Here is a 17,668-nt window from a genome sequence, read left to right as displayed (position 1 = left end):
TGCTTGAGATGTGATATCTAGGAATTGTTTTAATCTTATGTTACCTATACCAGTAAATAACTTTCCAAGACAGCTTAAAAAAGTAATTGGCCTTAAGATTTGGGGTTTAGTAAATCCCCTTTGTTCTTTTATGTTGGTTTAATAATGCATGTTACCTATGGTTTGGGTACGTTGCCAGTCGAAACGACAGGATTAAACAAGTCAACATACAGTGGCGCTACAGTACCAAGGGAGTCTATAAGATAATCGTTCTCTTAAAGATCTATAGAGGAGGTCCTACATGAAATTAATCGTGCTAAATGTGGTAAGGCTTCTGGGTTAGATTTTATACCTGCCGAGGCATTAAAAAATAACTACTGTATCGATGTATTATTGCGTATATTCTCATATTGTTTTAACAACAATGTTTGCCCTAATATTTGGCGTCATAGCTTAATGTATCCTATCAAAAAAGCTGATACCGACCAACGTGACCCATTAGGGTACCGCGGAATTTCTTTAATATCAATACCATGTAAGTTATACGCAGATATTTTAAATACTCTTTTTTCTAGATGGTTGGAATTAAATGATATTTTGGCAGAAGAGCAAAACGGCTTCCGCAGTAAAAGAAGTACAACGGAACACATTTATACTTTTTTCTCCATTATCAAAAACCGTAAATCTGTTACACTCCCAACTTACGTCTGTTATATCGACGCCATGTAAGCCTTTGATCGTGTGAGCCGCGACTGTCTTTGGTATAAATTACATAGATTGTGAGTAAACGGAGAGTTCCTCCGATCAGTTAAAACGCTATATGAAAATAACAGCTCTCGGGTTTTTATAAATGGTAAAATGACTGACAGCTTCGCTGTATTTTGCGGTGTAAAACAAGGTTGTGGTCTGTCGCCTATGCTTTTTCTGTTTTCATCAATGATTTAGTTAAAGAAATTAATGATCTTAAATGCGGAATAAGGTTGATAATTCTATAATCAGTATAATATTGTATGCCGACGATATCGCTCTTTTAGCACCCGATGAAAAGTCATTACAATCAATGTTAACCTGTGTCGACAGTTGGTGCAAGAAATGACGCCTTCAAATAGATAGCAAAAAAAACAAACATTGTTCATTATCGTAACATATCCTCTGTTAAGTCATCCTATCACTTTACTTGGGGTGCGGACAATATAGAAATTGTTCATTCATATAAGTATCTTGGGCTTTGGTTAATGAAAACTTAGATATGAATTATACAGCAAAAGAAATATCTAAATCAGCCAGTAGGGCACTTGGGGTAATTATCAGTAAGTTTAAAGCGGTGGGCGGCATGGATTATGATGTATTCACTACATTATACAATAACTTAGTTCAGCCAATTTTATCGTATGGTTCAGCTATTTGGGGCACCAAAGAATTTAGTTGTATTAACGCTTGCCGCTTTTTCTTGGGAGTAGGCAACAAAACACCTAATTTGGCTGTAAGGGGGAAAATTGGATGGTCATCTAACTATACAAAGCAAAAAAATGAGATGGTACGTTTCTGGAAAGGGCTGAGTTTGGCAGATGAAAACAGGCTAATGCATATAGTGCAAAGATGGTCATCTAAATTTCGTAAGTCATGGGATAATTCAGTTAAGAAATTATTCGATGTGAAATCAATTACTTCTGTTATAACTAATCTGTTATCTTGTGACTCGACCATGCTAGAAATATACTCATCAATAAGGATAAGGAACTATGGTTGGAACAGCTCTGGGATGACAGAGGATTAACAAATGGTATTAAGTTAAGAACATATCGACTGTTAAAACGTCTTTAAGTACCTCCAAATATGTCACTAATTTAGCCAACAGAGAACATCGTAGTATATTTGCTAAATTTAGATGTTGTACCCTCGCTCTGGAAATTGAACTTGGTCGTTTCTTGAAACCAAAAATTCCCTTACATAATTGTATTTGTAAACACTGTAATACAAACAGTATCGTAGGTTATATAACAACGTGTCATAAACCCATTCTAGTATTGTATGCCTCTGTATGTTTTATAAAACATGTCATTGTATGGCAATGCTTGTTATAAATTTACGAGTAATATACTTTTATTACGTATTTTGTGCACCATTAATAAATAAATTCATCACTGTCCACTATAACTATTTTAGCACTTGCAGTGCTTTTAAGAACATTAGTGTCTAATAGGGCCACGCTGGCCGGGCGATATATATATCTTAATATATTTTACCTACTGTATAAATTGATGTAATGTTATGTATACACCGCTGGACACTTAAATAAACTATTTTTCTTCTTCTTCTTCTTCTTCTTCTTCTTTTCTCTATACCTACTGATTATTTATCTAGAGCGAATATATCATATTTGTTGTGATGAATTACATCATCCTGCAGATCTGTATCATTGTGATTTGATGCGTGAAATACATTCACCTCAGACCATTGGCTGGAAGTGTCACTCGTATTTTCGGGATTTATTACATTCCAGAACTCTCTAGGAGCGTGCTCAGCTTTACTTCTCAGTAACCTGCTCCTGTCAGTGTTGTGTTTGTTGGTAAAGTTGTTAGGACATTTCTTGTATGTTTTAGCGGGATGTTTCTAAAAAGTCCTCAAAAAGATACCAGTTCACCCACACAGAGGTACTTTCACATGGGGACTTATATACGGTAACAGTGTTGCATATTTCCTACACACCCGTTCGTATATATATGGTCTCCTTAAATACGGTCAACCGCGAGATGGAGATTCCTTTTGGTCAGTGTTACGTTACTTCATTAAGGCGTCAGTAACATCATCAACTTACGGTCCTATATCAGCACTCGAATGACACGCTCTACACAGCCCAGTGCACATTTCCTGTCGAGTTATCAGCGTTGTAAGAAGTGACTGAGACATTGTAATTAGTGTAATCATTAATTGCTAGAGACAAAATAGGGGACAATGCTTATGTTTTGATTTTTGTTTCCTTTGTTTGTTTTTTGTTTGACGCCGCCCTCAGCAATATTCCAGCTATATGACGGCGGTCTCGTGTCTGGACCAGACAATCCAGTGATTTACATCATGTACATCGATCCACGCAATTGGGATCGATGACATGCATCAATCACGTCAACGAGCCTGACCACCCGATCCCGTTTGTCGCCTTTTACGACAAGCATAGTTGCCTTTTACGGTAAGCATTGGTTTTTGAAGACCTATTCTACCCCGGGTCTTCACGGGTCCAATGCTTATGTAAATACCCACATGCACATACATGCAACTCCTTATTGTCATGCCATCAAAACAAGTTGTAATTAACCATCAAATACATACAGGAGTCTTTAGCTACATGGAATGCACTGAAACTATGTATTAACATTAAACTTACTTGTTGTACAAGTCGCAGAACATATTGTGTATTTTAAATTAACTTATCTGCGAGATCTCTACTGATCTCCAGGTAAAGTGGTTACGTAAGGTAGGATGGGGTTCTCTTGTATTTCTTTGCCTTTAGTATCCTGGTCCATTTTACTTAATTGTGACATATTATTATTAGGTATAAGACATAGATCAGTGTATAACTGTTGGCTTCACCGTGGGGAGCCTGCGACCCTCAGACGGGGTTTGTAGTTCTGTGCTAACATTTATGTGTGTATGTGTGTGTGTGTATAAGGTAACAATATCAGCTTATATATATATTTATATTGTTTTGGTGTGTATTTCATCATATAAATGGGATTTGTATCTATGATTTAATACTTATGGTTGTTCTGCCCTAACATCTATAAAATGTATGTTTGTACTTCATAATTGACTTTCACTTTGTGTGAGTTCATTGGAGTATGAACCTTCATAGAGTGAGTTCCAAACTGTATGAACGTCGGAGCGTGCTTGTGTCTCTATTTTGTACCTGAAAGGATCAAGCTGTATACGCAATATTTAGTACTCATGGCTTCATCTTTAAACTGACAGCCATACAACAACCATCTGTATCGCGGAATAAAATAGTTCCTCAAAACGAGAGGTGACATGCACGTATGTATGCTCAACATGCTCTTCAGGAAAACTTCTGTAGTTTCTTTACAACAAATGTATTCAAATAATATCCTCATTAGATGTGAAATGTCTGCTAAGAACTACCTCAGTAGTCACAATGACAGCTCGTCGTAATGCATTTACATCAAGTACAAGACGTCAAAATTGCCGACACGATAAACGTGACTGGAGAGATTTCGGAAGTTGTTAATGAACCTGTGGCGGTTACATGTTTTAGCCATCATTGATCACCTGGTCGATCATTGAAAGGTGATTAAAGATGTGTTAAACTGGACACTATGGTAAATTCATAGATTGCTGTAGACACGGATCGAGTCGATACTTTGATAGTTTGGATGTGCAATTCTTCGTTTTGTTCACTCTAGGTTCGGTCGTAGCGAGGATATTCGTAAGCGATCATGCAGGCAAACTCTCTGACATTTCTCAATATACACTGAAATGCTGAGTTCAAGATTAAAGGGTCTAAACGTTCATAAAGAACGCTTATGTATGTTTTCGTGCTAGGGAATTCCCAGGGGTTTCCCCAGGAATGTGGAAGTGTCATTTCGGTGTTTACGTCATTTCAAGGACACGGTCTCGTCAAAAACTAATGAACGTCCAATTGCGTCGTTCATACACTTATGAACGACAATTTCGCGGTCATGTGACCGACCTCTCGTCCAATGGAAAAGCGGTATATCGTGTAAACTTCAAATTAAAAAAATATTGTGTAATATCTGCATAGATAAAGTCGTATACAGTAAATGCAAAATGTAATAATGTAATGGTATGTTTGTTTAATTGTAGATTCTTGTAATTATATACAAATAATCTTACTATATATGTTTTAGGATATATCGTTATCTCCCCATATTTCTGGTCTATCTGTGTATATTTGGGTTTGAATCTGTTGAGTTGTGAATATTATGGGTTTGCTAATTTATTCACATTAGAACATTACTAATTTATAATAAAACCCACACTACATAATTTCCATTTTAGTCTATGTTGTTTCAAACATACAACATGTAGTTTACATCTTTGTATCTCCTATTGTTATACACATCTAAATTATCCAACATGCTATCTTTTTAGCACATACACGCAATTTACTTTTTTTACCATCATTTAGTTTGTGTACTATGCTTTGATTTTACATTGTATGTATGACCGGTGCACGATGCATCAGTTGTCATCTGCAGGCCTTGCTTCCTTTCTTAAAAGTTTGGGTTGATACCTGAAGGCAAGACTGAAGTTGACCTAAGAGACAGGATAACTGGTATGGTTGCCATTCAAGGAGCTACTGCAAGCTCTTTACCCTCCCATTCTGATCCACCCACTCAGAGTTTGACGGGTTCATTCAGTGTAAACAACCATCTCGCCTGTTTGTTTTCTCTGGTGCTCTTACTGCTTAAGGTCCTGTTTGGCTCTATGAGTTTGTCAACTGATGTATCTTTCTCTGAAGAAGAGATTACACAGTTTGTCAGGAGAGCTGGGGAAGGGATGTTGTGCGCACTGTTATGAGGCTTGGTCATTCGGCCTCACACCTTCGTCACAGAGCATGGTGAGGCCCTAATGGCACCCTTTCATAATACAAGGCAAGGAAATAACGAAGATGCTATTATGTGCGGGTGTAGACGTGAGGACATGCTTGACATGTTTCTTACTCATTGTCAGCAGGACAGGTCAAGCTCTGTGCTCTGCATTGTTTTCTGGTCCGAAATTAAACAAAAGGACTCTTCTGGCCACAGGTCGGGTACCATAAACGATTTTGACAAGGTTCGTGTTGCCGTGAGACGGAATAAGTACGCCCAGAAACAGAGGAAACTGGAGACGGGGGGAAACCTATCAGGCCAAGGCAGTGTCCCAGATAACGAGCCTTCGTTGGAAGTATCCACGTTGATTGGCATAAAAGGAGTTTCTCAAAAGCCCTTTTTAGATACAGGTATTAACTATCCCAGAGACATTACATGGTGGTTACTTATGTTCACTGGAGATAGAAATAATTTCACACAGAATGAGCAGATGGTGAAAGTTTGCCTTATAAAGGTTATGTTGACGTTCAATTGAAACTCTGAAACACTGATCATGATCCCTGATCATTCTTCTGCTTGTCTGTTCTTGGTTGACCAAGACAGTCAGTATGATAAATCTGCACCTATCTTACTGGGAACAAACTATCTCATACCTGTTCTTCATTCATGCAGGGAAGCTGTCGGACCTAATTGCATCCATAGCAAGATGCATACCCACCTGGTGTCTTTCACTTAGGTGCATTGTTTTGCGAGACAAAGAGCTTATTAGGTAGGAATGATGGGAAACTTGATGGGCTATTGAAGCTGGGAACGGTCTAGATCAGTAATACCACTTAATACAACTGTGACAGTAACGACATCAATCAACAAATAATTGCCATACCGAGACACCCGTGACATAACCCCCTGAAAGAGCTTCCATATCACCCGGACTTGAGAAAGAATCCAACTGCTATCAACACAAGAAGACAGTGTAACTCCCAAGTCTATAATTTGTGAAATTCACCCAGTCCAGGTTGAGAAGATAGCCCCTTTTTATATGCAACAGGTGGTATCTGAAAAGAAAGAACACCCACTGGCCAAGTTCAAAATCTTCCCTAAGATCACATTTGAATAGTTTTTGAAAACTTCAGTGACATTGTTCCTACAGGGGACTTAGACCGGCGCGTAAATAAAGTTTATTTGCACTTTTATCCTGTCTATTAATTGCAAAGGCTGAAACGAACATAAAGAGGAGGCGGAGCATTTATATACAGAGGCACGATATGTGGTCTTTGCGGAAGAAATTACCTCCTCAATTACACGCTTGATCGCACAAGCCAACCCCTCCGTTCGCACTCTGTGTACGTTAAGGGTTGACTGGACACGTTCGCGGCAATGCTATCCTATCCTTCAACCTTTTCAATTCTTAGAGTTTCCACGCCCTTCGTATGTGTGTGATTAAATGATTAAACTATACTCCTCTTTCTGTCAACAACGGAAATGTGACAAAGGTAATTTATATCACAAACGGAGGTCAATATTCTTTGAGAAAATTTTATTTTGTTGTAAGACTTTTCTTTGTTTAAAATATTGTCTGATCTGTACATAAAATGATAAGATCGAACTTACTTCGTTCCTTTTGGCGATATCGTGAGCCCATCATAACTTGCCTATATGTTCAACTATAATTTCACAATGGAATGTGAATGTTTCTCGGAATATCAATTTGTGATTTCTGAGGAAGAAGAACAATTGAACCCCTATATGTTTGTACCTGTGAATACAATAATAGTGACGGAAATAACCAGGATGATCCCCATCTTGGACACATGGATGACAAGTGATTACAAAACACAGATTTTTTAGTTTGTTTAATTTATTTTCTCCAAATCACAGTGTCCCTTGCAGTCTTGAAATACCACAACAAAGACACTCCAATCACCGTCTCTGTTACAAACACATGCAGCTGAGTACTGAGTACCAGATAAACGTTCTTCCTGATCTTCATGTCAGTAGAAGCCTTGACCAACCTGACTTCAGTAGCACCACTCTGGGTATGTCAACCAGCTAAGTATGTTTGTGTAACACTATCACTCATTTCAAATAGGTTGTTCAGTCACAATTAAAACGTTATCTTCAAGAGGTCGTTCATCGCTCATATCTTGTTTTTGATAATCTTCGTTCAGCTAACTGGCTTCAGACGTAGGTTTCACCAGAAGGTCTATAATCTGGAAATAGGTTCATCATTATCGTTTGTGTTATGAACCGTTTGTCACAGGCAGAATTTTTTCAGAGGAAGCATGTGACTCACCTCCATATGTTCTGGCGACTGCAGGGCAAATACAATTGTGCTGACGACATCTTCCGTCTGGAGAGGCTGCTGGAGAGATGAAGGTGACTATACACACAGAAGCCTCACCATGTAACTATTCTTTATGTCTGTCATGCTCCTATTTATTTCATATGGGAGGAGAAAGATGCATTTGGTGGTTAGATGTATAAACTAAAACCCACAGACTCCGTTCAATGATGCAGTGTTGAGTGATGCCTGTTAAATGGGCAACTTGATGTTTGATGATGTTGAACTCAAAATGAAATTAGAAATATGACAAGTTGAGTCATGCTTTGAAATAGCCATCCATATAAAGCTTTAACTTGTCAAAACGAGGTTACTTTCTAATGACAGCCGGCAAAGCAAAAGGCAAAATGCTAAAATTCAGCTACTCCACAAAACTAAAGACAAATGTGTTTAATGTTCGGTACCACTCCATACTTGCCACACGCCATATTCAAGCATCGAGTCCTGCATAAATGGAGGACACATTGCCACAGTATTTTGGTAAAATGCCCATTATTGTCCAAATGTTAAGAAATAGTAAAACGGAATTCAGTTTTAAGACTAAAATGTACACGTTATAAACTAAATGACTTCAATGTTCTGAACAACTGAAGCACCACATAGCTATTGAGGTTGTCAACAATACAAAGCTCACACATTTGTGGAGTCAGAAAACGGCCAAAGGATTTAACTAGATACATGTTTTAGAACAAAATGCCTGTTTACATCGAACTAACCATTTGGCACAGCAAGCCTGGGCTTGGCACAACTCTTGGCCATCTAACAGTGATCTAAAGACACTTACTACAAGGTGTCTAAAACCGGCGTTGGACTTTTCCTTATCCTTGTACATTCGAGAGAAGAAGTCTGTCTGTACTAAACGCGGACTGATCGACTGTAAGAAAAGAATTATGAGTATGTAAGTCAACCAGGTTATCCCTGAACAGGTTAGAATGTCGTCCAGCTATATCTTTGTTCAGTTGAAGCTCGGCCCTCGTGTTACAAATGTTATGCACAGAACTTTGGGTTTCAAGTAAAGATGAGGAGATAAATAGATACTTTTTTTATATAAAAACATTGGTCTAGAGTATTGTCCATTGGCGTACACAACTATGTATCCGTTCGGGCATACGGGTCTAGACAATCGAGCCCCTGTCAACACAGTGAAAGTACCATTGTGCTAAAGAGTAGGAGTAAGAGTTAAGATGTTACCGTAACACGGATCCCGCTTTTCATCTCTCTAAGCTCTTGCCGGAGTCCTTCAGATAGTCCGGTGACAGCAAACTTTGTAGCAGAATAGAAATGCATTGCACGCAGCGGCATCACTTTGTGTCCGGACAGACTAGAATAACGAGGACACATGGCAGGAGATAGCACAAACACGTGGTCATATCACTGTGTGTCCGGCCAGACTAGAACCACAAGGACACATGGCAGATGATATCACAAACACGTGGTCATATCACTGTGTGTCCGGAAAGACTAGAATAACGAGGACACATGGCAGGCGATATCACAAACACATGGTCATATCACTGTGTGCCCGGACAGACTAGAATAACGAGGACACATGGCAGGCGATATCACAAACACATGGTCATATCACTGTGTGTCCGGAAAGACTAGAATAACGAGGACACATGGCAGGCGATATCACAAACACGTGGTCATATCACTGTGTGTCCGGAAAGACTAGAACCACGGAGACACATGGCAGATGATATCACAAACACGTGGTCGTATCACTGTGTGTCCGGACAGACTAGAACAACGAGGACACATGGCAGATGATATCACAAACACGTGGTCATATCACTCTTTGTCCGGCCAGACACGAACCACGAGGACAGATGGTTGTATCACTGTGTGTCTGGACAGACTAAAACAACGAGGACACATGGCATGTGATATCACAAGCACGTGGTCGTATTACTGTGTGTCCGGACAGACTAGAACAACGAGGACACATGGCAGATGATATCACAAACACGTGGTCATATCACTCTTTGTCCGGCCAGACACGAACCACGAGGACAGATGGTTGTATCACTGTGTGTCCGGACAGACTAGAACAAGGAGGACACATGGCATGTGATATCACAAACACGTGGTCATATCACTGTGTGTCCGGCCAGACTAGAACAACGAGGACACATGGCAGGTGATATCACAAACACGTGGTCATATCACTGTGTGTCCGGCCAGACTAGAACAACGAGGACACATGGCAGGTGATATCACAAACACGTGGTCGTATCTCTGTGTGTCCGGCCAGACTAGAACAACGAGGACACATGGCAGGTGATATCACAAACACGTGGTCGTATCTCTGTGTTTGCGAACAAACTAGAACAACGAGGACACATGGCAGATGATATTACAAACACGTGGTCATATCACTGTGTGTCCGGACAGACTAGAACAACGAGGACACATGGCAGATGATATCACAAACACGTGGTCATATCACTGTGTGTCCGGACAGACTAGAACAACGAGGACACATGGCAGGTGATATCACAAACACGTGGTCATGTCACTCCAGTCATTCACCTGACATGTCCTGATATAACTGAAATGTTCTTTAAAGCAGTGTAAAACATGACCCACTCACTCCCTAATAAGATCTGTTTAAATCCTTTAAAAAAACAAGCATTTTTGATCAACACACTACTTACTCACAGAGTGGTTTTGACAAGGCAACTCATTTGGCCATTGTTTGCCTTTTACGTCAAATGGAATGTGGTGTTGATGTTTTATTCTCTGGCGTTGACCTTTTTTTATACTTAATGAGAGTCTGTTCAATGAAATAGAAACATCTTATTCCAAATGTCTCAAATGAGCGCTTTTTCCCACATTTCTATGAGAGCGAATGGCATCCTTTCCACGAATGTGTCCAGTTATGGACGCTTGGATTGCATTGGATTGCATTAAAGAACATTGGATTTCTTTCGATTGCATCAACTATGATAGTGTGTATACTTTTTTATTGTAATATATAAAGAAAAATTATATGTGCTGTAAACGTTTGAGAATTAACACACTGAAAGTTTGTTCAAGTCATCCAGAAGCCAATAGCAAATTTGCATACCATCACCGAAATAGAATATAATAACGTCAAAGTGACAAGAATTCCAATGAATAATCAACTGATCAAGGTTATCCTTTCTGCATAAATTTACCAATTCAAACTGATCCTATTTACCATGAGCTTTATAAACCTTTGATGATTGATGTACCTGTTGAGAAGGATGATATGCCCATCATCCACCTTCCTCTCCTGCATGGACTTAAAGGCTTCTCTGCTGCACATACACAGGCCGAGGATATTCACCTGAGGTAGAAATGGGAGTCGATCAGGGACTATCTTACGAACTATGGGAAGTGCGATCCATCTTTCAGATAATTGGTCATTCCGAGGTTTCGAGTAACTATTTCCATAAAATACCAATATTCTTTTTTTGTAAGAAAATATCTGAAAACTTGGATCAGGCAGGCTTGTAAAGACGCTTCGCGAATGTCAACCTAACCAGTGAGATAAGGAAGACTCTCCGATAAATCCCAAGCGTGTCTTACATGAAGGTATCACTGCTTAAAGGACCCGAGAAGATCCGTGTTAGAATTGGTCTTCAGAAACTTATGATTGTCGTAAGATGTGACTAACGGGATCGGGTGGTCAGGCTCACAGGACTGTCTGGCCCAGATTATTTACAGACTGACGTCATACAGCTGGAATATTGCTTAGTGCGTTGTTTAACAAAATATAACAATATTGCATAAAGATTCGGCTGCCACGCATCAACCACGGTGCTTCATAACCAATAATACAAGAACGTACCACTTTTAAATAGAGCAGAAAGCAAAGCTTATTGGTCTGAACAAATGAAACCAGTGCAAATAGTTTATAAGTATTTGCCCAATTGCTGAAAAACTTCAAAATAACTGGATGGTAATATAATTCGTCATAGTGGCATCTATTTTTTATTTTGCTTCATATGATCCAAGGAATTTGTGCAAGGGTAAACCTACATCCACCATTTCTCTCCACAGGGGAGTGCTTCCTGTCAACAGGGGTTCGTTGTGGGCCAGACCTGCGTTGTTGATGCACACGTCCACCCCGCCAAGGTCAGGGTCAGCCCTGATCATCTGGAACATCGCCAGGATATCTTCTTCCTTGGATACGTCACGTCTTATTGCTTTAACCATGCCAGGTTCATCCTTCAACTCATCAGCTAGTTTCTGAGGGTGAGTGAGTGAGTGAGTGAGTGAGTGAGTGAGTGAGTGAGTGAGTGAGAGTTGAGGGTCACATCGGCAATATTTCAGAAATATCGTGACGAGACAAATTTTGATATCAATAATACTTATATTGAAACTGTATAAAATTATGTCATCGAAGGACAGTGTAATAACTAGCATATCACAGCTATATATTTAATTATTTTGAGAGCATGTAAAAATAATTTGCATTCAACAACACAATATGAAAACGGGCTATAGATCGCCACCAACTGAAGGCAGATCACCACACTGGGGACCATGGGGACTTACAGTACTTTTGCTACCTGCATGGACCCCAGCAGGATTGAAGGGGGAGGAAAATGGCATGAACTTGAGCTGAGGTGAAATGGGGGTGCGTTCAAGATTATTGTTCTCATATATAACGACGTACATGAACGTGTGGCTGCTTGTACTATTTATAGTCCAGACTGACGCCGGATTGAGATACATATCATTGTGACTCCGAGCGGACCATTCCTTGTTTTATCCCCTTATTGCCGAGCACCAGGCAGAGTAATAATAAGTATCATTTAACTTATTTTGGTGTTGTATTGCAGGGTATTGTATTGGTGAATAATGTTGTATTACATTGTTTCTGTTGAGATTCAGTAGAAGTTCATAGATTTTTGTTTTGACAATGGTTAGTTGTCAAGCATGTAATACTAACTATAGTCTGGAAGTTAATTTAAGGTACCGACGTTTACTACAATATCTTAAAAAACTATTGGACTGTTACAATGAATGTTCGTTCCACCAGTGACGATCAGGTCTGGCTGTTGATGAGATATGGTGATAGCTAAATAGACAGATTTTTTATTCATGCACCGATTGTCTTTAAATGTAATATCCAGTTATGTATGACTGTTTAATAATCTCATACCAACTTTGACTGGAGTAGGTCCAATAGTTTTTCAGATATTGTAGTAAACGTCGGTACCTTGAATTAACTTTCAGACTATAATGTAAGCAGGTGTGAGGAAGTAACTATTTTGACGCTTTTGAAGTCACGTGTTATGGGGGGGGGGGGGGGGGGGGGGGAGGCTATAAGCCACGGGCTCACGCAGAATGGTACGGAAGTTTTTCGAATGTATTTAGACTATATAAGTGGGCAAACGCATGCCTCTCTGATGTCACATTACATGAAGACCAGAGGATGTGAGAAGACCATTGTTTTAACCCTGGACAGCCAAGCTTGACCACCGTTGCTGCTGTAACTATATTGTCATTGTATATGTACTGTCTTTGAATTGTGTACTACCACTCTATTGTAATTGTTGTGCAAAAATTAATTTGTATTGATTTGTAAATGTAGTTAATTTTATTATGCAATTGTTAACTGTGTACCATTTCTTTGTTGTTTGTTGGTTTCACACTGAATTCTTTCAAATACATTTCTGGGTTAAATTATTGTTTCAATTTGGAAGTCGACACGTAACATTGGTAAGAAACGACTTGATCGGACCACCAACCGTCCGCTCTCCGGGACGACGCTCAAACAAGATATGTTATTTACACTTCGATGAATGCACAAACATAATAACAATCCTGGTAATTGCAAAAGCGCTATTTTATGCAGTATTTTGCCGTACCTTTCCCACTTTCGTCATGTTCATAACAAGTTGTTGTTACATCATGACATGCTCAGTCGTCTAAGGCGCCGCGATTCGCTGTGCAGAGTTGCGTCCCTTGGGCACGACAGAAACCTATGATTGTTGGTTCGAATCCCTGTTCGCCCCGATTATGTTTCTAGGTTTGTCAGGACCATACCCGTGCTCGTGGGTTTCACCGAAGTTGTGAACGTCTGAGACCTGCATCACTTCGGGCTTTCCTCCCACATTAAGCTGACACGCCGTGATATAACTGGAATACTGTTAAAAGCGGCGTTAATCCCAACTCACGCACTCAAATTTAACGTACTAAACGTTAGAATATGATGGGAACCGAAGTGGGAGAAGTTACAGCAACACCGTGACACCTGTCGGGACAGGCATGACAATGTTGAATCTGTGTTGAATAATTGATGACTCAATGTCATGTTTCAACGTTGAAATGATATTCATTTTTGGTTGGATGTGAAACTTAAAATTATGATGAGATGTCGACGTTAAATTAACGTCAGACATCAAAGTTGAAACAATATTGAATATTGGTTGATTATTGTTTGAATATTGGAGATTTTTTGGATTCAGAAAAACATTTAATTTACATTTTGATTAGCATAGTCAATAAAATGTATCTTTATTAGACATAGTCTAGGGTCTATAAATATGTTTTTTCCGGCTCCAAAAATATATATTTCATAAAGAAAATCACTGAATTTATGTTTTATGAAAATTAATGTAAAAAATTGGGATTTAGTATCGAGATTAGATATTTTTCAACTACAGCTACAAAACCATATATTTGTTTTCTTTAAAGCCATGAGCCTGATTTTTATGACACCTTACAGCAATGTAATTTCTGTGTCAGGCAATTTCTTTGTTTGTCAAGTCTGAAGCATAATTATGTTTTTCAAGAATGCTTCGGGTTATTGATGCAGGACTGACAGTACGGGGAGTACCCTGGAAAAGAAAGGAGTGATTTTTAAGTGCGAATCAGTTGTATTGGTGGTGAAACTCGATTTTCCATTTACGAATGGTTTTGGTTTTAAGATCCGGGGTAGAATAGTCTTCAGCAACCCATGCTTGCCATAAAAGGCGACTGAGCTGTCGTAAGAGGCGACTAACGGGATCGGATGGTCAGGCTCGCTGACTTGGCTGATGCATATCATCGTATCCCAATTGCGTTGATCGATGCTCATGATGTCAATCACTGGATTGTCTGGTCAAGACTCGATTATTTATAGACCGCCGTCATATAGTTGGAATATTGCTGAGTGGGCGTTAAACAACAAACAAACAAATGTTTTTGATCCTTGAACGTTGTTTACTTTTGATGAAAGTAGCAGATACCAGTACTAACAGAGACCATATATTAGTTTATTGTCCATAGGGCTAGAAATAACCGAGTTGATAAAAATCACAAATGTACGAATGTGCATATTATTTGACGCGCACTAGTGTATTGTTTACGTCACAGGACGACATTGTTGACGTCAGAATGATGTGACACCAAAAATGACGTCATAACTGTAGATTTTCAGACGGCGGTCGTGATCTATGCATTTTTTTACAGGGAAGGATTAAGACATAATGGCTAACAAAGAAATTACTTCACTCGCATTTGTGTCATACTGATGTAACGAAACTCGTGTAAGAATTATTGTATTGCCTTTGCTCTCGCTCGGGTAATACAGCTGTGATTTACTTGATTTCTTTCATAACAGGAACGCGCGGAGCGTCTACGGGTTATTGCTGGAAAGTGGCAGAAGTCAGCGTGCAGAGCCCAATACGTTCACTGTCTCAAACATGATTAGCACACTATCGGACAGGTACCAACAAACTCATAATGTTGACGATCGCTCCCGTTAGGACGTCAGGAACGATTGATCCGACACCTGGCTCTACGAAATGGAGCTGGTCACGTGTCAGCCGTTTTCAGGTGAATAAGATTGCACTTTCTTCAATTGGGTTGATGAAATGAACGTCAAGCCAATGTCACCCTGAGACCTGACAGATTTGGCGGTGTGTCTGTTATAGTGTATTGTGACATCACTATGACTGACTGAACCCCGATGCATATTCCGCAAGGAGTGAGTGAGTTTGGTTTAACGCCGCTTTTAACAGTATTCCAGTTATATCACGGCGTGTCAGCTTAATGTGGGAGGAAAGCTCGAAGTGATGCAGGTCTCAGACGTTTACCGCTTCGGTGAAACCCACGTGCACGGGTATGGTGCTGACAAACCTAGAAACATAATCGGGGCGAACCGGGATTCGAACCCACAATCATAGGTTTCTGTCGTGCGCAAGGGACGCAACTCTGCACAGCGAATCGCGGCGCCTTAGACGACCGGGCTGACCGTGCCGCCTATTGTGGAAGGAAGGGTCACTGGACAATACCATTGAGACAACATGCTGACATCCTTTGTTGTCCCATTGTAAGGCGTGTGGGTCGACGTTTTGTCTTTCAGGACGTGCACGGATCGCCAATGCTCACCTCCAGCAGCACAACATCTATCGAATGCCATGGCCAGCAATGAACCCAGACCATTCCTCATTGACGACGCCAGCGTTGACTTACTTGAGCAGACGTTGTACGATAAGTGGGACAGACTCCCTCAAATCGACATGGGAGACTCATGCCTCGTCGAGTGAATGAATACTTTTTTCCAATCGTGGTGGTTTCATGCACTACTGATCCCAAAACATATAACATCAACATTGAAAATTCACACCTTACCCCTTTCATCCTTCAAGGTCGTTGGCTGTCATACTTCACTTCCGGTTGTAATGTGTTCCCAAATCGTACATTATTATCACACAACTACTAGTATTACAAGAAGCTAATATCTTTTACAATGTTTGGAAAGTTCAACTGATTTCCGGGTATCTCCTACTTTTTTAAGAGTATATATATATATATATATATATATATATATATAGACATACATACATGTAGTTGCAATATCATACCATATTTGTGAGAGCTATTTTGACAAATTGATGTATTGTCTCATACCAAGCTACAAAAGGAGTATATATCGTTTTATTCCATTGAATCAGATATTTTGTAAGTAAATATTTCGAAACAGTTATTGGCCTCTGAAAATAATATAACACCAGTAATAGCAGCACTCCTGGAAACGCAAGTGCCATCTAGTACCATTGTAGTTACAACGTATGAGAAATCAATAGTATTAATACCGGAATAAACTACTTTAAGCGACATCCTCACCTGTATGTTGTCGACATTTCTGGCACACCCCACCACCTTCATGCCATGCTTGACCAGTGCCTTGACCAGCCCAGCCCCAATACCGGCCGAGGCTCCTGTCACCAGAGCTACACGTCCCGACCACCGCTGCATGTCTGAGTGTGATGGCTGACGACTGCAGCAACCTGTCCCTAGCCTTTTATGAAGGGATGTTTCAGCTTCACGCATCGGTGTGCGCATCTGGACCTTACTGTCAGAGACTGCCTCTGTTGCGTAGTGGATAGAGTGTCTGCCCGGAGAGCTGAAAGTCGGTGGTTCGACCCCTAACCGCCTCAGAACGAAAGACGTTAAAAGATGGTACTTGTTGTTACCGTGACGCTCGGCATCAAGGGGATAAAAAGAAGCGTTCTCAATACAGCCCTGTCTGATTGTACACTTACGGCGAGTTTAACTGATCATCATTTAATAGTCCGTCGGCCACATCGTATCCGAAAAACACGACCTGATTCAGATGTAGGGAACTAGTACATGGTCGTTATGTGGAACACAAGAGCTGTAGTCTTTGTATGGAAATATACTCTCAGAATATATAAACAGAATACAAAATAATGACCGGTACCGAATACACCAACCAACCTGCGTCTTTTCGGTGAAATGGAAACCCGACAACTGGTAGTACTAGAATTTTGTACTCAGAAAGTGTTATCCCAAATAA

General features: G+C 39.9%; 1 protein-coding gene across 1 annotated transcript; it reads right to left on the bottom strand.

The window, feature by feature from the left end:
* Positions 1 to 7,711: 7,711 nt before the first annotated feature.
* On the bottom strand, positions 7,712 to 17,193 carry LOC139469713 (dehydrogenase/reductase SDR family member 11-like). Its single transcript, XM_071251963.1, has 7 exons — positions 16,975 to 17,193; positions 11,893 to 12,102; positions 11,103 to 11,197; positions 9,076 to 9,205; positions 8,669 to 8,758; positions 7,837 to 7,905; positions 7,712 to 7,753 (listed from the first exon to the last, which is right to left on the bottom strand). Exons 1-7 carry the CDS (start codon positions 17,191 to 17,193, stop codon positions 7,712 to 7,714), a joined length of 855 nt encoding a protein of 284 aa, XP_071108064.1.
* Between the last annotated feature and the right edge of the window lie 475 nt (positions 17,194 to 17,668).

This window comes from Haliotis cracherodii, unplaced genomic scaffold (assembly GCF_022045235.1).
Source record: "Haliotis cracherodii isolate W230 unplaced genomic scaffold, xgHalCrac1.p SCAF_2, whole genome shotgun sequence".
NCBI classification, from domain to species: Eukaryota; Metazoa; Mollusca; class Gastropoda; order Lepetellida; family Haliotidae; genus Haliotis; species Haliotis cracherodii.
This window is presented reverse-complemented; position numbering and strand designations above follow the sequence as displayed.